The 21,292-nt window shown below is 42.5% G+C and overlaps 1 protein-coding gene across 13 annotated transcripts in view; it reads left to right on the top strand.

Annotated features, from left to right (window-relative positions):
* ank1a (ankyrin 1, erythrocytic a) overlaps positions 1-21,292 on the top strand; it is an 84,851-nt gene that overhangs the window by 11,956 nt on the left and 51,603 nt on the right. For 11 of the 13 annotated variants that reach the window (XR_015100971.1, XM_086111824.1, XM_086111826.1 and 8 more), the window contains exon 2: positions 19,081-19,173. The exons of the other annotated variants lie outside the window; for them this stretch is intronic. Coding sequence is in view for 10 of the 11 variants with exons in the window: in XM_086111824.1 (XP_085967950.1) it covers positions 19,081-19,173 (93 nt within the window). In the remaining variant the exon portion in view is untranslated. The remainder of the gene's footprint in view (positions 1-19,080; positions 19,174-21,292) is intronic. 13 annotated transcript variants of the gene reach the window in all.

The raw sequence follows: 21,292 nt of genomic DNA, 5'->3' as shown, positions 1-21,292 counted from the left end.
AAATCTAAATCTAAATCCTTTTGCAAGGATGAAAAAAATAAAAACGAACTCGTAAATGATTAATAATTCCACTAATTGGTCAGAGGAAAGTATTGTGACACTAAGTACCAAGTCTCATTACCTGCTCATTAGGTACTTTCTTGTTCTACTAACACTATCATCGACGCCCCACTCCTGCACACTGGAAGGCAATACACTTGTTTATTTTTTAATTGAAACACAGAAGATTGGCGAAGTGTCGTAAAGATTACTTTATGAATTATTCATTGTTATCGATGACTGGAGTCATATTCGAACAACTCAGCATTTGGCTCTCTTCATCTTGTCCTTATCTCTCTTTCTGCTGCTTCCCTATGGTTGACACATACAGTCAAGCCGCTCCTTCCCTCGTTTCCTTAGCCCGTGGCGCTTTGCCCCTGCTGCAAAGTTAAAGTGCACGCGAAACTATAGCAGGGCTTGAGGCGTCTCAGCGTGCTTAGTTGCTGTTAAAGGAGAAATTGTTCTGCACCCCTCTGGCGGAGATTTAATTGCCTGTACACCTAAAGGTGCGTGCATACATGCCCGTGCAAGAGAAGCCAATGTCATTTTTTTTGTATGGCCATATGGCCTCTGGGACCATATGGCCAAAAATAACCCTTACAATAGCTCTCCCTACTGCTTATTTAAAAGCATTTTAGGACAGATTCACTGTGGATTCTAAACCTAAAATGACAGAAGTGGCCTCTGACTGTCGAGAATGTTTGTCAACTTATTTCCCTAGATGAGCTAATTTCCAACTTCATCTGTTTTCTTTCTTTTCTGCATTCTCCGCCATCACTCCATTTCACTCACTTTTTCATTCTTGCATCCTGCTGAGTCAATGAAAAAGGACCCACCTCATCACTCTCTTTATTCCCTCTTACCACAACTCACGTGGTCACTGTTTCCTTTTGAATATCAGCCACATCTTAATCCGCTGATACCATTTATCAGTGAGAGGAAATGCTGGGGGCGGGCGGGAATGAATAAATAAAACTTATGGCAGTCTGGAAAAAGTAAAATTCCCTTTCGGGCATGACAATGATTTCAACTAAAGCGTTGTACCGGTATACAAGTTTCTTAGTCCTAAACGTAATTCATTTACTGTAGCAGCTTTTCAGTTTTCTGCATCGCGTTTATTTTTAACACTTGCTTTTAGACACTTGTGGAATCCTTGAACTTCAGCCTCGGGTTGTTATGCAATGCACTCAGAATATCCTCATACAGAGCTGAGGTGTGTGAGGGAGTGCAAAAATCTGGTTTGTATGTCTGATGACGTCTTTGACACTACTTAATGCAAATCCGGTTTATTCTGGCGTTAAATACTTTACCAAAACAACTAACAGGTTTGTCCTACTTCAGTATCCTCCAGCAGTTCTTCTTAATCCTGCCCTCATATCTCTCTGTTTTCATTGGGTTTGTGGTTCTTGAAAGTAATTTCAGGATGCTGAGAGGTGAGGCCTTTGCTTCAGCATCACCCCAACACATCTAAATGCAAAAATGTAACGTCCATTGTCTGCATGCTATGCTGTTGATATTGCACCATATTTGTTTAGGAGAAAAGTGGAAGATGATAATGATTTGGTTTTGCTCCCCCTGCTGGTCCGAGCAGGTTAGCGCTGCTTCGCATGAAACCTCAACGGTGTGTTACTGTGCAGGAGGAGTGAAAGGACAGCACCTTTCAAGAATGTGACACTACAACTATTCACAAATTGTGTGGAGTCAGTTGCGGTGGGTGCGATTCTTGGAGGGTCCGTCTTTTTCCAGCTCACAGCGTTTTCCATTTTCCCAGATTGCAAAAGTGTGTACTGTATACCCACACAAAGGCACACACATGCGTACTCAAACACATGCACTGTTCACACCCGCCTTTCCCTCCCTTCCTTTCCAATGCAGCAATTCAACGCGGCTTCGCAATACTGGTACGCAGACTCATCAATTATTCATTTTTGTTCAGCAATGCACTTGACAAAGAGGGCAAATTAGACGTTAAAGAACTGATAACTTCTCAGTGCGCGTCAGTAAAACAACTGTAGCTACATCACGCTGTTAATACTGATGTCTGCCCGGCCAATCGAATCGTAAGCTCGTGAAGACATTGAGCAGCCATTAAGGACATTTTGGAAAAACGACAGCGTCACCACCAGTAAAGCATTGCAAGCTCTGTCCAGCCTTTTCCTGCAATCAACACATCCTCTCAGCACTGATAGTTGGGCAACTTCTATAAATAACCACATCGCTGCAGCATATTTATGTTGGAACACAGCAATCTTATTAAGTAAAGATTCAAGTGAAAAGTCCTCCGATTACAATGCTGACTGCTGTTTGTTGGATCATTTCAAGAATTCCATAAAGCAGATTCGGACAAATGGGGGAGTGGATCTTTGTTGACGCGTAGGAATCCTAAAGGGGAACCTCTGTGCAGGGTTTTTTTTCCCATGCTTTTTCTGCTCCCAGTATAAAACTGAAACAGATCGGATTTATTGGAACAATTAAGAGGTGAATGGAGTAATCGGAGGGACCCTTTTTTTTTTTTTTTAATATGTTGTCTCTGAAGGTCAGTTTTAGTGCGAAAAATGGAACAATGAATCTGGGAGTGTAGGGTGACTGCAGGTGCGGGGGACCCTGATTGGTGGATGCAACTGTGACACTGCGTGGCACACAGCGATGCAGGGTCATGAATGATTTAAAGACAGCAAAAGTGAGCGTCATCCACATGCTCTCAAGGTGTCATTTATGACCCGACAAAGTGATTCATTTTCATTTCATTTCAGTCGTATGACTAAATCAGATTTCTTTTACTCATATATTGAGAATCGTGCGTGTTGCAATTCTGCCACCGTCCATCAAGTCAATTGTTGTGCTTGAGTGGACACTAGTACACAGTTTCTTTGTCCAAAGACCCTTTTCTTTCGAATGGAGTGGTTCACAAATAGCAATAAAAGCAGAGAGTGAGTAAATGGGCAAGAGATACCGACATTGCAGTTATGTGGATGTTAACCAGGACAACAACTGCAACTAAATCAGCATTTGAGCAGCTCCAACTTCTCCGATCAGTAGGAAGGCAACAAGAATGAGATGTACTATCAGCCTGCTTTGAAGTACTAGTGTACCAATGAGGACAACTGGGGGATTGTAGGCAGGAATCCAATTACAGGGATGTAATTGTTCTGAGAGCCCAGATACTCTTATTCTCTTACTCATATGATTCTCTCCTCTTTCATCTCAAACTGCTTCAAACAACAAAGCGTGTGACGGAAAAGTGGTTAGGACTGCACGACTGTCCGTGTTTTATGTTATGTGTTGTGTTTATTATTTTACTTTATGTTAACTGTTTTGTTAAGCGCTTTGTTACAGCTGCTGCTGTTGTGAAAGCGCTATATAAATCAGCATGTATGTATGTATGTATATCTTTTGATATTTTAGTTGATATCATGAGTGATGTGATGTAGTGATAGCGATGTCAGGAAACTCACGGAGGTGCAGCATGTTACAGTTGGTGCAAGTCAACAGGAGACTGGAGAGATCTGTTGAACTACAGAAAAATACTCATTATTGATGACCAATCAGACGTCATCATAAAAATTCCAACAGCCTTCATTTTTATTGTACACCGTCGTCAAGGACGTCATTTGAAATGAACTGAAGGACACCACGGGTCCCCGCTTTGAAATCAATTCAACAAGGAATAAGTGCTTTTGGCGAGTCGAAGTTTTAAAGTACCGTAACAACTTGACAATTCTGTACATCTCATACGTCATGTCATTGCATGTATTAAACTGTAATTATATTGTATTTCGTGGGGGTTTGGGGCGGAGAAGATCTGAAATGTCTGGCGCTGGTATCAACTCGCAATATTGCACTTTTACTGCAAAACTCCTCTCAGAATTATTGTACGTTGATGAAAAGTAAAGTGTGGCATGATAAGGAAAGCGTCGAGGGTATTCTGACGGCTTGCTTTGACGGCAAGTACCGGATTTGAAGACAAAATGTGCTGTGCTCTCCATTGTTTTAAACAATCTGCCATTCAATATTTGTGACGTCTGCACTAAATTTGTAGTGCATTGTCATTCTTCAATGACGCAGAAAGTTTTATTGAAAAGACACGATTCAAGTGGGTAGTCTTTGCAGTGGTTTAAACTAATTACAATCCTATTTTTAAGGTACTGTGTGAACGGGTTACTACATTTTACAGCCTACTGCCGACTCTAAAATGTGATCTTGCTTTTTTGTTTTTTATGGGGGTGGTGGTTGACAACTTGAGAACTAATTAGTAGAGCAACTACAATCTAATAATGACTTTCAACCATCAAAGATCCATGTGTGTGTGTGTGTGTGTGCATTCGTTCAGATGCACCGACAGCAATTGGAATGCAAAAGACACCCTTGTCAGAGCTGAAGAGTACTTGTGTGCAAACGCGTTTGGCATTTGTGGCAAAAGTGCGGCTTTGGCAGAGATTAATAGCAGCATGAGGACAGTATATAGAGCAGAGCTGAATGCAGCATTTTGAGGATAATGCAGGGTGGTAGAGTGCCCTTTTTTCATGCTGCATTTTTTAGAAATAAATAGAAACCAAAGTACCGGTACAGTAGTTTAGACCAGTGTTTCCCAACCTTGATTGAGCTCCAAGGCACGTGTTTCACATTGCAGAAAAATTCACTGCACACGACTTCGCAAATCACTTGACATAGGTTAAAAATGTACCTTCTGCCATCTGGTGGAAGAACTTTTGATTGGTCTGCCTGTTACTATATGTGGTTGGCATAGATCGATTAACGAAACTTTTTTTTGGGTGGGGGGCGGGGGGGTAATAAATAATTTTCCGTCCAAATAATTGACAATGGACAATTTCCTGCGCCACACTTGATCACCTCTGACGACACACTAATGTGCCACGGCACACTAGTTGGGAATCACTGGTTTAGGCTGTTTTAAGGCTTTTGGTCTATTTTTCTTCCCGAAAGTCTTTACTCCACGGGTTCTGGGGAAAAAAATGTGGATGTTCATACTGTATATGTCCTTGCAGTGCATTTTCACTCAGTCCTCATTTTAAAGAAAGGGTCAACATAAAATGAAAATATGCCATACGTTATGTTGCGGGCCACCCGGTGGTCGACTGGTTAGCACGTCCGACTTTGCATGTTCTCTCCTTGCCTGCGTGGGGTTTCGCCTCTGCCATGAAGGGTAAGACACACCCGACGAATTAGTTATGTCATGCCCGCTTGGCCATCACTGGCTGGTTCATTTTGTGCACAATTAAAAAAACGTATACAGTCATACCTCGGTTTTCGACCATAATCAGTTCCAGAAGGCTGTTCGAAAACAGATTTGTTCGAAAACCAAAACCACGCCCTTTTTAAAAAAAATAAATCTTTATTGAACACGTCTGTTCACAATGTAAGGCTACACGAGGAAGCGTCACTTCCTCGTGTAAGGACGGCGAGAGGAGTCAAGTGACGCATTCATGTGCGCTCACTTTGTTCGAGAATCAAAATTCGGTCGTCATCCGAGGCATAAAAAACTCAAAAATTTTGGTCGAAAACCGACTTGGTCGAGAACAGAGACGTTCGAAAACTGAGGTTTGACTGTATTTGATAGTTATACTCATTGTTTTTCCTTTTTTCTGTTTTTAATAAATGCGTTTTTTTTATAAAGGGTTTGGTGAATGTGCATATGAACTGGTTGGGTTCAGTACCTCTAACAAGGTTAAGAACCATTGTTCTAGTCCTTCAAAAGAGCCCCATCTTCACTTGGCTCCTTTCTTTCTTTTCTCCATCACTCTCATCGGTACAATGCCTGCTCTCATCACGTCCAATCCAATCTGCCCTTTTCTTTTTCTGGGATTGTTCTCTCTCCTACCACTCGGCTTTCTCAGGCATGCTCACGTGCTTTTCCTTGTTGCTTTTCTTTCTTGTTCAACCCCAAGCTGACCATGGTCCTTTCCGTTGCTTGCTTTCGACAACCTACTTCAGTCACTCATGCCCTTGGAATCCCAGTTCAAGTGCTCCTTTTCTGTTGAGGGTTAGGGTCTCCTCTGTGCTAGTGCGATAGATTTTGGGTGTGTGAAAAGAGATGTGTGTGTTTTTCACAGGCCACAGGTGTGTAGCTCTGGTCAAGTTCATTTAGGTGTTGAGTATAACTGTGTTGTGAGCCAAAAGAGGTGACAACAAAAGGGCAAAAAGTGATTAACTGAGCAAAAAAAAAAAGGGGGGGGGCTTTCAAAGGTTAGTGGAAGGATAATGCATACATCCATGTGAACATGGTTGATCGTCTTTTAATTGTATCTCAGTGAAGCAATAGGACCGGAAAGGGGTTGACTCATACATGAATCTGTGAATTGAATTGTTCAGTCCTCCACATGAAACCAAATCACAAGAAGATTAATGAAAAGGGAAATCAATTACGAAACGTTAGCTCGCTCAAAATATGCTGCTGAAGTCCCCTAAAACCTACGAGTTAAAACCATAGCATCAAATGACTCTGTGTGTTTCTTTTGCTTTGGCTTTTTGTCCCTTTTATTTGCAACTCTTACTCCACAAGCTGCATGCATACCTTCAAGTGTAACGTACAAAGTACTCTATGAGGGGTAAGTTTAGAAAGAAAATAACCGTTGTCTTTTATCTGATTATTGTGCAAGCCATAAAGGAGGAAAATAAGCTCAGCACAGTCACGCGGGATCTTGTGTGGAATAGGGACCAAGCTCTGTTTTGAAAAAAATAATAACTGTGAGTAATTGATGCGTCCTTCCCCCTCCGCCCCCCCCCCCACCCCAAAATGTTTATACTTGCCCATATTGCTTGAACTGTAAATGCAGAACACATCGTGATCCTAAAACAGTTGAATGCAGTTTCAAACACATTTTACAATGTCATCGTTAAACTTAGCAAATGGTTTACAAGATAATTTGATTAAAAATATATATATATAAATAAATGCACCAGTGGTATACATGCTCATGCTATGAAGAATCATTCTAATTTCCACTAACAACCCGGCCAGAACTTAGCTTCTTCCCAACATACTGTACAACGCTAATACTGTAATCTCTGTCGACATGTCACTCCCACGTAATGCTTTGACAAAAAAATTATTACTTTTCTACTTTGCCAGATCTTTGAAGCCATCTTGTGGCATCTAAGGGTGTTACAATAAGTCCCCCAAAATGAGAACATGTACGTTTATCAGCTAATGACAAATTTTTCATAGAAAAAAAATTAGAAATCGATGAATTTGTGAAGGCAGCCCAGTAGTTAGTGCGTCGACCTCGCAGTGCAAAGGTACCGGGTTCAATTCCAGCTGCGGCCTCCCTGTGTGGAGTTTGCAAGTTCTCCCCGGGCCTGCATGGGTTTTCTCCGGGTACTCCGGTTGCCTCCCACATTCCAAAAACATGCATGGCAGGCTGATTGTACACTCTAAATTGTCCCTCGGTGTGAGTGTGAGCGCGGATGGTTGTTTGTCTCTGTGTGCCCTGCCATTGGCTGGGAACAGGTTCAGGGTGTCCCCCGCCTATTGCCCGAAGACGGCTGGTATAGGCTCCAGCACCTCCCCCCGCCCCTCCCGCCCGTGACCCTTGTGAGGATAAGCGGATCGGGAAATGGATGGATGGATGGATGAATTTGTGAATAGCGAACCAAAGAGGCGGGCATTCACTGTGCTATGTGGTATCAGTTTGTGGGTGAACAAGAATTTGTCTTTTCCTGTTCAATTCATTAACTGAGAACCACAAGTCACCTTGCCAATGTGTTACCTTAAACCACCATCATTTTTAAGCTCATTGTTTTATTGTTTAGCTTTTTTTCATATAACATTTAAGAATGTTAAAATGTTACTTGAAACCTTGTGTGCATTTTTTAAAGATGTTGGACCTTTTGTACTTTGCAACAGATTGTGCTTTTGATCTCAGCGGCTCAGCTATAAATGACATTGTTATTCACAGATTGTGTCGACAAGGACACGTTTTCAACAGCAAATGAAGACTTATACTCTGTAAACAGTCGTGCCGCATATACAGTATGCTTCATAATCAAGTGAAACGGCGTGTACATGAGTTCAATGTGTTTGCCAGCGCGACTGCTGATTTGTGTGACCTTGTCACATTTTTCTCTGTGATGAGTACTCCTGGTCCGGTGTTCGGGTGTCAGCTGCCATAGTTTTTTAAGCAAGATAAAATGAAGGTGAATGTGCATATGAGGGGCGGCATCCTTGGGGAAACAAATTTGAATTTTGGCAACATGGAGGACGAGTGCTGAAAACAGAGAGGTGTCAAAGTGAGGGTGAGGCTAAGAAAGCTCCATGAAAGCGATTTGACTGTCCACCAACTGTGAGTGAGCCCCGCTCTGCTGATAAGGACGATGAAAGGAATAATGATGGCAGTGCGGCGCAAACGCGCTGCTATTTTTAGTTGCATTCAGCATTCCTGCTGTGTGTGCATGACTGTGCTGCATGTGTGAGGAATGAGGACGGTGCTACTTGAATGAACAGGTCATATTTGCAGCCACATGCTCGGCTGTATTCCTGCTCATGGTTTACAATACGGCATTTTAGCTCATGTCTTATTGTTTCCTGCCCTGTTGTGTGTAGGGGGCGTACGGTTGGATGACTTTTTAATGTCGACTGCAGAATCTGCAGCAAGGAGCGCGCCCACTTCATGAACACACAGGGCCTGATATCATAAGATCCCCCCCCTCGCGAGTGCTAAATTGCATGTTCGCTCTGATAGATTGCAACGAGCGATTACTGGGCATGTTGCAGATCATCGACCAAATTTGCAATCTTTTACTGGAATTGCAAAGATTGCGTGTTTACTCACAGTAACAGATTGAGTGCTATTGGCAACGTGTGTAAAAGTGGTGGCGAGCGCTGTACTTAAATGGGAAGTCAAGTCAAACGTTTTCTTGACAATCATGTTTTATAGTCCAAACCAAGGATTATGACTAATATTGCATTTGGGGATGTGAATTAAGCAGCAAAATCCGCCCAATTTTAAGGTGGTAGCTATCTTGCCACTTGGGGCCCTATTTTCGTTCTATGCGCAAATCCAACGCCAAGTGCAGTCTAACTGTGCGCGTGGGTCCAGGTTTTTTTTTCTTGTGGTATTTTGCTCGATTTTGCGCTGGCAGAACTGGGCATTATGCTGTTTAATTCACATTCCACAGTTGCAACATGAATCAGCATACTGTGTTGAGAGTAGGGGTGTTGAGAGAACATGACTTCCCCTTTAAAAGAATGGTTTGCACCATGGAACATTTTGGAGAGCTCTGCAAGTACAAATTGTAGTTTGAAGTGATGGAATTGAAATTGTTAGCGGAAGAGGCAAACAAACATATTACGATGTTACAGAGAAAGTAACATGTGGCTCAGATCATTTTGGGCCACTGGATTTATAACTTGAGGCATGCAAATAGCAGCTCTGGAAGTGTCCAGCACCTTTTGACCCGGGTGCACAGAAATGCAGAGTTGAAAGGACTTTGGTTGTAGGTGAACATGACTGGCTTCAAGTTAGCCCTCTTTCATCAATCAGAAGTTCTAATCCATAGACACCATGTCGCAATATTTCTTGTTTCTGGCATTTCAAAAATATTCACACGAGCAGAGAAGATCTGTCCTCCCCGTTACCTCTCATTTTGCATGTGGCTCCTTGCCATCGTGGGGTACTGCTATATGCAATAGACAGTACAGTATCCAGTAAATGGCTCGAATTTTGGACTCAATCAACATAATGCTTGTTGATGACGATCTGTCATCTGCCTCAGTGTGATAATGGCATCAAGCACAGAGATCAAGGAACAGGAAGAGATCTTAAAAAAAAAAAAAATTGCACATGCTAAATTGAAGCGTTTGCATCTCCTCCTCCCAGAATATGCAATGTGGACTGTGCGACACCATTGTGCATTTGGCTTGTGTGAGTTACAGCGCTGCAGTCAGATGGAAATATGCCGAGTGCAGGATCGTGTGGATGGTCAAACACCAGAGTTTTGTAGGAAAGTGTCATGTTGAATCTTGGTACGGATAGGCATGCCATGTATAGACTTTGCATGCCTTCCTCTAGCCAGCAGTGACTGCTATTCACTTCTGTAAATAATTAATCAATAAATCCAAACAGCTTGGCGTTAGCTTTTCAACAGTATGAGTGGTCTTCATTTTTTCATGAATGTCGGGGAGGGAGAGGCAGGACGGTCCCCTTCCAGAGAAGATATTATTGGCGGTGTTAAATAATTTAACAATTAAAACTCTTAGTGAAAAGTAAAACGAAGGAATGCAGAAAACAATTCCTTATTCAAACTGTGCACTCAGCGTGTCTAATCTGTTTTTATCACATAGGCCGGACAATTACGTCAATCATTGTGTATCTAGTTACCGTGAATCCGCAATAAATCCCCCATGTCCCTGACTTGGGACCTGCAAATCCTCATGGCACACAGTGGTTTTAAACATTAACAAAGGCGAATTGTGTTTTTCTTGGCTTTTATCACTGACTGGTTGCAAAGCAGCTGCTGTACTGTTGTGCATCATTGAGCAGGAGAAGGAGAAGCTACACATTGGAGCATCTGGAGAGGATTTTCTGTTTCTCGTTCAAGATGTAGCTGTAATCTGTCTTTGTCCTGACGAACGAACCATCAATCTTCATCACCTTAATCGAGTCGTGAGTCCATAGTGCTGGGCCAGCAAGGTAAAATTTTACAGCTGTTAGTGCCCCCATCTTTGTCTTAATATGTTGATGTTGGGGTTGTCAACTTGACAGTTTCGCGCCAAATTAAATTTCCCAAAGCAGAGAGGTCTGCACTCACTCTGCATGCGATTTCACCGCTCCTCCGCGATGTCGCACCGCAGGCTGAACATGTTCCTGAAGGGTTACTTGCATTTGCCTCCTGTCATCGGTTGTTCACGTGAAAAGCCTTGACATACGCTAACTTTAAGTCATACGTTACGTAGTAAACATACAAGTGCAGCGGCTCTCATTTAGCGCCACACGTAGCAGTGATTGAGGAGGGCTTCGGTGTTTCATGTCCCCAGAGGGACCAGCCATAGGCTGAGAGAACAGCTCTGATAGATGGACTCCAAACCTTCTGCTCCATTCTGCTGACTGCTCAATTCATCCACAAATACACTTTTTTTTTTCGTGAATAACATTGTATTATTCTAGCATGTAGGATAGACTGGTTTGTTTTATACAATATGTCAAGTCATACCAACCGTGACCATTGAGGCACAAAAATGTAGATCTAACTGTTCTTCAATCCCTGTATCAACAAAACACTCACAGTCACAACCACAATTTTGACAACTCCACTATTCTACCATCCATGTTTGTGTAAAGTGAGAGGAAGCAGGAAAACCCCACACTAGCGCGGCAAGAACAAGTTTGACTTTTGCATTGTTCACTGTGTACTGTCAACACTGCGCATCCACAACTGATTTCTTTCGTGGTTTTTCATTTTTGGGCTCATCTGCCACTCACCACTCTTTGTGAGAGAGTCACATCTGGAAGAGTAGACCGTTGTTGCTTTGTTTTGTTCAACTAATTGCTACAGACTACATTGAACAATGTCGATTCATTTGATAATCGATTAGTTGTCGTTGAAATCGATTCATTTTGACACCGCTCATTTGTATGTACAAAGTAGAATATCAACGGACAGAAAAAAAATCTGCATTTTTGATTAAATAATTCATTATATTTGTTTCTCCTTGTAATTACCCAATGGTGTCATCCTTTGCAAAGGTTAACGTCCCCTCTTTTGCTCTCCTCTTATACGTCTGCATATGCCATTTGACAAGATATTCTCATGGGTCTAATTTAAGCAAATGTTTTGGTCCGAGGAGCAGGTGAAGATCACTTCTGAACTTCTAATCTCATTGCTGTTCAGATGCGGCGTGGCGCTCTTTGTATGTTTTTCGACGAAACATTTTATGCTGATTATTTGACATCAGACTGTGTCCGCTAATATGACAGCCGTGCCCTGGTGGATGTATTGTTTACATTGATGTATGTGGCACAGCAGCTGTTCCTGCTGGTTTAGTCTTGGCATGGCTCTTTGGCTTCACTTATTAACGCATGTAACGTTCGCGCTGCAGTTGGCAGGGGAGTGGACGAGAGCGGTCGCGGGTACCGATGCGGTCTTGACAAGAGTCTGGGTAATCCACCGGCTGTTCCGCGATGCGCGTGCAAGGCTCTAGGCTGGCCCCTTACAAAAGAGCAGACCTGAAAAGCACCATAATGAGGCACAGGCTGAAAGAAAAGGCATGTCTCTTTCTATTTCCCTGGGCGAAAAGAAAAGAGCAACATAAAAGAACGAAACGCAAGAAAGAAAGATGAAAATAAGCCTCTCAAATCCAGGTTTTTGGCCGCGCTGTCTCTTTGAGTTTATCTTGTTTTCATGCATGTGTTTTATTATGGTAATGCGTCGGTGGATACAATTAGTCTGGTATGGTAAAACCAATGCTGCGCAATATCAATACAAAAATCGGAGACGGCTAAAAGTCATTCGTAAACATAAAATCCAAAGGTCCTCACCTTTTTTTCCACTCACAGCCGCCCCAAACAATACAACGCCCATGTTGGCAATGAATGTTCACTGAGCATCACGTTTTTGTTCCCAATGCACCCTTGACCCTGTCGGTATAAATTGAACACAGTGGTGTCACTAACTTTTGTGCTTTAAACCTTTCCACTTGGTGCCTCAACCAGCCCTCTGTTGGTATCCTCGGAGTAAATCGCGAGAAAAGTTTGACTTTATATATCATGCAACAACAATACATTGCCCTTCAATTTTTCCTTGACCAATTTGGACACGTTTGTGTTCAAGTAACAGTACTTTCATTGCACTTTGCTTCCCTTTCAGTTCAAACCAGACAGAAGATGTTGATCAGATCTTGATGTTGTCCATGACGTATTCAGGTGTGACACAGCTCATATTGTTGGATAAGACTAGAAAGAAGTCCATGGAAAATAGGATGTCACGAGGAAGGAGTCAAGATGGTGAGGAAGGCAGGGACGGAGTGAAAATACACGCATCTGTACCATCTTCCCCTTTCATACCACCTGGAGCGTCCACCTGTGCCCTTCCAGGATTCATCTCACCTGCTCAGTGAGCTTCGTTTGCTTGCTGTTTGCTGTGTGCAGAGCTACCAGCTGTCTGCTTTGCACTATTAATCAGCCCTAGACACTCTCACTCACGCTTTCCTAGTAACTTCTCCAGCCAGTCATTTACGGCTGCTTACATGTAAAACCTCTCACCCGTTGCAACTTTCTCACGACGTGATATTTTATTTATTTGTTTCTGTGTTTTTCTTCGAATGTAGCAAAGTCTCCATCACACTATTTGTTTTTTCCTGAAAATAAATTCCGATATAATTTAGGGTTCGACCAATTTATTGCCTAGCACATATTTTCAAAATAATAATAATCAGCCCAAATTTTACCAGTTAAACACCGCAATAATCGTACTTTCTGACGAAACAGTAAACACTGCTGACTCGGTATGGGCAGGAAGTAAAAGGACATGCATGGCTGGGAGAACGTTATTCATTTGAATTACAAAGTACGGTACCTGCTTCTCCACCCTCTCCTGTGTGCCGATTAAGATGCAACGTCAAAGTAAATACTGTATATGTGGATCAGATTGATATTCATGCTTGGACTTCATTCTTAGTGTGGTGCTATTTAGTTCCTTAATCAGTTTGCTTGTTATGGTGAACGTCTGGCATGGCTGGTGGAGCGTTATTCGCTGTCAACTGTTATGGCCATTAAATGTCTATAATATATACCGTATACGTTGATAAGATTTATATTCAGGGTTAGTGTGCATTATGGGTGTTAACATTGGCTCCCTTTTCAGTTGAACTCTCTCTTTCTGTACATCATGTATTCCAACTGCAACTCTGTCAAAGATGACATGGTAAGACACGTGAGATAGGCATCACTTAATAACCCAAGAACATATTACAGTAGAAGAAATGTGATTTAAGAGCAACATGCATCAATCATGTGTGCCAGTAACGTCACTCATGATGTTGCTTGTCTCAAATTGTGAGACATGCATTATGTCACTCTTGTACTCAATACAATGCCTCTGTTTAAAAACAACAACGCCATGACCAAATATACATTTAGCAGAGACAGTATATCAGAACACAGCTCTTCAGGTGTTGTGCAATCTTTTTTTTTTCTTTTAGATTTTTATTCTTCTGAAATCCAATCTCAAAAATGTTTACCTTGATTTAAAACGATTATCCACACATTGGTGTGATAAAGAAAAGCAGCTACTGTGCAGAAAGCTGCAAGCCAATTAACAACTCTTAAAATAAAAAATGCCTTCCTAGCAAAAATCCCGGCAGCCGAGCTGATGATTTACTTCATAAGTCATGGTCAGCATTGTAGTTTGAGCTAGTCATTTTCGGCCAATCTAATTTGAAAAGTTTTAAATACTCCCACGCCTGTAGAGTCAATTATGCTACAGCCGTGTTTTTTTTCTTCTTCTTTCCTGCAGGAAATCAATGTCAATATTCAATTAAATTTGCTCTGCTCCGAGGAAAATAAAGGATTGATTCACTATTATCGTTCAATATCGTTTTTCTACCGTCAAGAGCTTAGCTTTCAGAAAAGTGCTCCCGCTCTCACTTGTTCATCATTTCGTCTTTATTTTTGAGATTTGCGCAGCTCTCACAAGCTTGTGACTGCTGTCTTCACCTCACTCTTCAGCCCTGCCCCTGCACATCAAACTGTGAGGAATAAGCCTGGAATGTGGGGAGCTATCAGGCTCTGATGCATCTTAACAGCCGTTAAGGTGACATCGGCATCGTAACGAGCGTTTTTTTTTCTTCTCCGCTGTTTCTGATTGTATCGAGTATACCCAACTAGCAAGGCGCTGCGAGTCAGGTGTCCAGAGACGACGAATGTTATCTCCTTTATCCTTCTAATCTACAGCGTAACGGTTGGAGTTCCCCCTGTTTCTTTTGGCTGCCCTAAGGCTCCCAAAGGCTCCTCGGTGGAATGGCCCGTTCCTCTTATCAGCAGCTCTCAATCCCCTTCTGCCTCAGCCGTCTCCCTCCTCTTCATCCTCCACCCCTTTTGCCCCTCTTCTCCTGTCATCACTACCCGTCTGCTACTTAATCCAATTATCCTTTTAAGCTGACACGCTCTGTAACTCGCCACAAACTCTGCAAATGACGCCGCCGCATCTCATTTGCTCGCACCAACATTGACAAACAGGGCCGCGCAAATCACAAGCGCGATTTAATGAGCAGTCTTCCCAAAAATGAAAAAGAAAGGTCACGCAGAGTGCAACTTTGACAACTTTGTCTGTAAAATGATGCAGTGTACTGCAGTGCTTTCACCTGGTTTTGTCTATTTTAAGGTTTCCTTGCAAAGGCTTTGGCCTCTGCTGACACCGTGTGATTCACAGTACCCTTGAGGTGACTCCACGTGTGTCCTCCGCTGCCGCGTGTTGACTGTTGCGTCTGTTTCTGCTGACACCTCAACTTTGGCTGTCTCTTGATGAGTGTTAGTGCGTCTGCGTCTCATGCGAGTACGTCAAACTTCCTCGCAAAAAAATCCTCCGGGAAAAGGGTGTTGTGGATTGCCTTTAAAATGTACGACCTGTTTTCTGCTGTGTTCACACTTGTCACGTTAGTCAAATGTGAACGCTGCCATGTGATCCCTGGTGCACCAAACTCTTTGGGTGCACATCAAAGTGAATTCCGGTACGGCGCGCTTGGCTTGTGTTCACATATGCTGCATGAAACAATAACTTGGATGTCCAATGTTAATATGACAGCGGTAACCATAATAGTAAACCCTGCCGCAAATAGCGAAAAATAGTTAATGCCCTCACCCCAAGTGTTTATACTTGTCTCTCGTGATTGAATGTTTGATTGATTGACTCAACTTTTTTTATTATGAGCATGCAGTACAAGAAAAAAATGTAAACGTTCAAGGAGCTACGGCCAAAAAAGATTTCCTGAAGGAAATATATCTTGGGAACCCACTTTTCTACAAAAAGAAACAAATAAATAAATAAAAAAGACATCAGAGTTCATCGTAGGGAGCACATAACTCCAATTCTGCCCCCCCCCCCCCCATACTGGCTCCTCATACATTTTAGAGTTCAATTTCCTTCTTTTGGAATGACCTTCTACTGGTTTTATGTTCGTTATTCATTTAGTGTTTTAACCATCTTTCTTTATATGTGTCTGTATTTACTTCATGTACAGCACTGTGGTTGTTTTTAAAGTGCTCCATAAATCAAATTAAGTTGAGTTATTGGATGGCGTTTGTCATCTTTGGTTGGAAGTGGCAACACCTGGTCAGAAAACTACCTGATGATCTTTGGTATACCAGTCCTTGGTCTTTTTCGTCACTTCCACAATACTCCATTGATACCATTTACTACTTTCCTATGAGCCAGGGCTTTGATGCAGCATCTTAAGGCATTACCATAAGAGCCCAAAAATATGTGCAAAGCTGAATTTTTCAGCAATAAGATTACAATAGGTTGTTTCACCCCCACCCCCTCCAAAAAAAAAAAAGAATAGATGAATTTGGGATTAGGAAATCACAAATAGGCAGAAGTTCCCCGTATTTAACAGCACGTGTATCTGAATCGGCAACGATAGTTGTCTCAGAGAATGTGGGTGGTGCTGTATTTGCGGAGGCAGGCAACCACCAGCGCTACACTTGGAAGGTTTGTGTGACATTCAGACGGTTAAACTTGTGAAACATAAAACAATACTTTTATGTAACTCAGCAGTCGGCAGTGAATATCATTTTGCTAAGGGGACGCCTACCAGCCTCACGTTATCGTGACGTGCCATAACATTGCTGTCACTGAGTCAATTGTAGTTGTAGTCATGACTGGGTGATGAATCTGTGGGTTGTATGAATCTTGATGGGCTTTTTGCAGCACAGTAGTGCCAGACATTCCCAAAGTAGCTGTGTTTGCTTGTTTTTTTGGTGCTGATACCGCAACAGTCAAGAGAAACAGATGGGGATTTTGTGTGCGAGTTGCACACTGATGGCTCTCAGCAGAGGAGGGTAGAGTAGCCAAAATGTGTATTTTGGTAAGACTAATGTTACTGCTGAATGACTTCTGATTATTTATTTATTTATTTATTTTAGTCAAACAGGGCATTAATATTCATTCATTCATTTTCCGAACTGCTAGCATTAACATTAAATAGACCAAAATAAAACAAGATCAGAAAACCTTTATTTGTCTCGTAATGGAGAAATTCCCAATTTACAGCAGCACAATTATGAAAGGGAGAAGTAGAAAAACAAAAAGTACATAAATAAATATCCATCCATCCATCCATCCATTTTCCGAATCGCTTGAACCTCACTAGGGTCGCGGGGGGTGCTGGAGCCTATCCCAGCTGTCTTCGGGCAGTAGGCGGGGACACCCTGAATCAGTTGCCAGCCAATCGCAGGGCACACAGAGACGAACAACCATTCACGCCCACACTCACACCTAGGGACAATTTAGAGCGTCCAATCAGCCTGCCATGCATGTTTTTGGAATGTGGGAGGAAACCGGAGCACCTGGAGAAAACCCACGCAGGCCCGGGGAGAACATGCAAACTCCACACAGGGAGGCCGGAGCTGGAATTGAACCCGGTACCTCTGCACTGTGAAGCCGACGTGCTAACCACTGGACTACCGGGCCGCCCATAAATAAATAAATATAAACTATAAAATGTAAATATAAGCATATTAAAAATGGGTGAGTGGGGATGAGTCCCGGTTTTCAGGTCCGTCTATTCAATAGCCTGACAGCAGTCGGCAGGAATGAGCGGCGGTACCTCTCCTTCTTTTAGCGCAGGTGTATCAGTCTCTCGCTGAAGGAGCTGCCCAGTGCGGTCAGGGTGGCCTGGAGGGGGTGGGAGGGTCTGTCCATCATAGCTATTAGCTTGGCTAGCATCCTCCTGTTGCCCACCTCCTGTATATGAAAAAGAGGAATTAGTAATGTGCAACTTCGGATATTGCCCAGCAGGGCATATCTAGACAAATAACCATTCACACTCACACTTCTGGACAATGTTGAGTCTTCCATTAACCTGAGACGTTTTTGGAATGTGGGAGAAAAATGGAGCACTCAGTGAAAACCCACACAGGCATGGGGAGAACATGCAAGAATTCTAAGGAACTTTTCATGTTTTGTTATTTTCTAGCCACAATTTTGACCCGGCTTCAGAATGGAAATGGTGAAACCTTGCATCTTCAGGTGCTGTGTGGGCCAAGGTAGAACTCTTTACCGGTACATTTTAATGAGGTACCAAATAGTGAGGAATTCATTTTTGTTGCTGGCGTCATCATGCTGACAATGGGACTGTCAAGAGTGTGTGTGAGAATTGTGTGTGTGTGTGTGTTGGAAGCCGGGGGATTGAATAGCATCACCAACCTGTTTTTTGCATCACACTCCATGTACCAAGAAGTATCTGACAAACCGAAATAAATGAACTCGTTCACATATATATACATGTTAGGGTGATCTGTGCTCTATGGTGTGCCATTCTATTATTATCCATATTTTTTTGGTCAGTATTCGTTGTGCATCAAATCTGGCATGGGTGGAGTTGCCCCGCTCACTGGTGAGGCCTGTATTCTACGTAAGTACACCCGCTGAAGCAAGCATTAAAGGGAATCCAGACTCACTTGAACCACGACTCAGTTGATTCATCTGTGATCATCGACACCACCGCCAACCACCTTGTCCACTGCCATTAGTCTCCCGTTGCCCGCGAGGGCCACTGCATGCGTGACATCCTTGTGGTGTGCGTAGCGATGCTGATCATCCTTACCTGTTTCCCACGGACAAATTATTTTTGTTGGGGGGGAGAGGAGCTTTGGTTGGAGCTGTTGCCCCTTATGTTGCCCTTTCCTTCCGATGCCTAATCTGTGGTTTCTACTCATGTCTCAATATGATGTTCATTTGTTGCTCTCTTTTATATTCCTTGCTTCTCATGTCCAGTTTTCTCTCCTGCTCTCTTTTCTGTGACTCCATCTTCTGCATCTCACTGTTGCTATTAACTGGGCTCTCTCTTTATGTCGTATGTTCTTTTAGGCCCACGCCGTGCATCGCTGGCTAATCGATCAGGACAGTAGTGTGAGCTCTGAGATGCCCGATGGCCAAGGAGTATGGCTCAATGATGATGAAGTAAATATCTGCAACACGTATATCTCGCTTTTTTAAAAAATATTAATATGTGTATATATGTGTATTTCTATATTCTGTACTGATGGTCACCCCATCATCAAATTTTGTGTCACACTGCCGCTGTTTCATTTTTTTGGTATCACTTTTCTTGTGTTGCTTATGGTATCGTAGCGCTGGTTCATTCAAGTCGCGCTGTTGTGCTGTGAGCTAATTCAGTGGTACAGGTGTCGTGGATCACGCTGTTCCCTGTCCCCGCTTGACATATCGTACTAACTTGCTGATTGACACGTTTCATTCATTTGATGTGGTTTTTTTATGTTGTAGAAGCTTTTTCGTTGTTGTTGTTTCACATTAGCGACACGAGTGTGTTTTAATATGAACATCTTTCTCCGTGTCTTGTGATATATCAGGAACTGGTATTATCAAATCAGCATATTACATGGCAAGAGTCCACGGGCAAAATATAGCTTTTATGTCGTGGTGTAACACTTGTTATATCCATCCACACTAAATAGTTCCTGCAGCAGAAGTTCACACTAATGATAACACAGTCAAAGTATTTTTCCTGTGGGTTCTTCTAATTTAGTAAATATGCTTGTTTCATCTGTATCGCTGTGATTTTATGTAGGCGTCAATCATATTCGATCAAGAGTGTTTGTGCGTGTGAGTGTGAGACGCATTTGTGTGTGGGCGTGTGTTGTTGTGTCTTGGCGGTCGACCTTATCAGTGCGTTGTGTGCATGCTTATTCTCAGTATTGCATGGCATCTTCGGTGCTTCAACATTTCGGTGGATGTGAAACAACTCGATGTGCTGTGTTTGTTTGCGGGTGCGCTTTTCTGCTGCGTCATTGTGGTTGTGCACGCCTTGATGTCACTATTTGATTATTGTGGCTCTTGTGTCTTTCTAATGTGACAGCAATCCACATGCTGTGTCTGTTTTTTGTCTGCCTTGATCTATGTAAACAGTCTGGGACTCCTTCACCAATGCGGTTTCATTGCACCTATCGAATAGATGATCTTGAATCCATGATGACTAAGTGGAAGAGAGTTCATCTAAGTGCAATTAGGCCGCTGGGAAACTTGTTCCAGACCTTTCTTTCCCCTCAAATTCTCACGATTGCTATCCCAAATTTACTCATGCCACCCTTTCTATCGCCATCGTGCTCCCAATGTTGATGGGGCACTATGAGGTTTCCTAAAGCCCAAATTTCAGGAGATGCCTGTTCTGAACAAACTAACAAGAAAACACTGTCTTGCCAGAAAACTTAAATTGTAATCATTGTGTGCAAATCCAACAGACGGCAAGTGGAAACATGTGAACGGGCAATTTAAAACAATATACAGTACCGGTATTTTTGTTCTTGCTCATTCTTACCTATGTAATGGGCAGTTCCATATTTCGTTCTCTCCTTTGATCAATAATCATTCAGTACCAGTGCAGTACCATTAGGATACTGAACTTCAGTTAAATGAAAAATTGAGACTGTTTCATTTTTTTTCATGGAAACATTTAACAGAGAAACCAGTAGGTCAAAGTTAAACCAGAAAATGAGTATCAAAAGTCTGGATTAAAAAAGGTTCTGAATTTTGGTGTGTCTGGAAATTTTATAATCCACAATTTTTACAGATCACTAATTATTATCATGACAAAAAAAAACTTAGTGTTGTTTTGATATCCAATCAGTTTGCAGATAATTCAGCCAGCCGCTTGGTGATGCGAGAACTCAAACCGTCTTCATCAACCCGCCATGCCCCCTCCTATCAGGCATAGTTGTGTATTGTCAGTGGTCTGTGTAAAGGCCGTGGCCCCTCTGCTACTATTACCACTTATTAAGATTGGAGAAGGTCCCCTACAGCTCTAACTAGCCCTCATTTAGTCCTCGGAGACAGACGCTCTGGAAGCCAAGCCCCATTCGTCACACTGTGGTTGCATGGCACATTCAATATGCAGAAAAGCAAACTGTCAAACTCTGCACTGTCATATAAATTCTCCCCCGTCTCAGTTTCTCTTTTCCAGATGCTCCCCCAGCCCACTGTAGACGCAGACTACATTAGAACGCCCATTCAAGTCCAACCACCAGCAGTTGGCTGTAATTTGTTTCAGTGAGGGGGCGCAGGG

Source organism: Hippocampus guttulatus, chromosome 5, assembly GCF_054856545.1.
Source record: "Hippocampus guttulatus isolate MCC_2025c chromosome 5, RoL_Hgut_1.0, whole genome shotgun sequence".
Lineage (NCBI taxonomy): Eukaryota > Metazoa > Chordata > Actinopteri > Syngnathiformes > Syngnathidae > Hippocampus > Hippocampus guttulatus.
The sequence above is the reverse complement of the archived record's forward strand: the minus strand, read 5'-3'. Positions and strand labels throughout refer to the sequence as shown.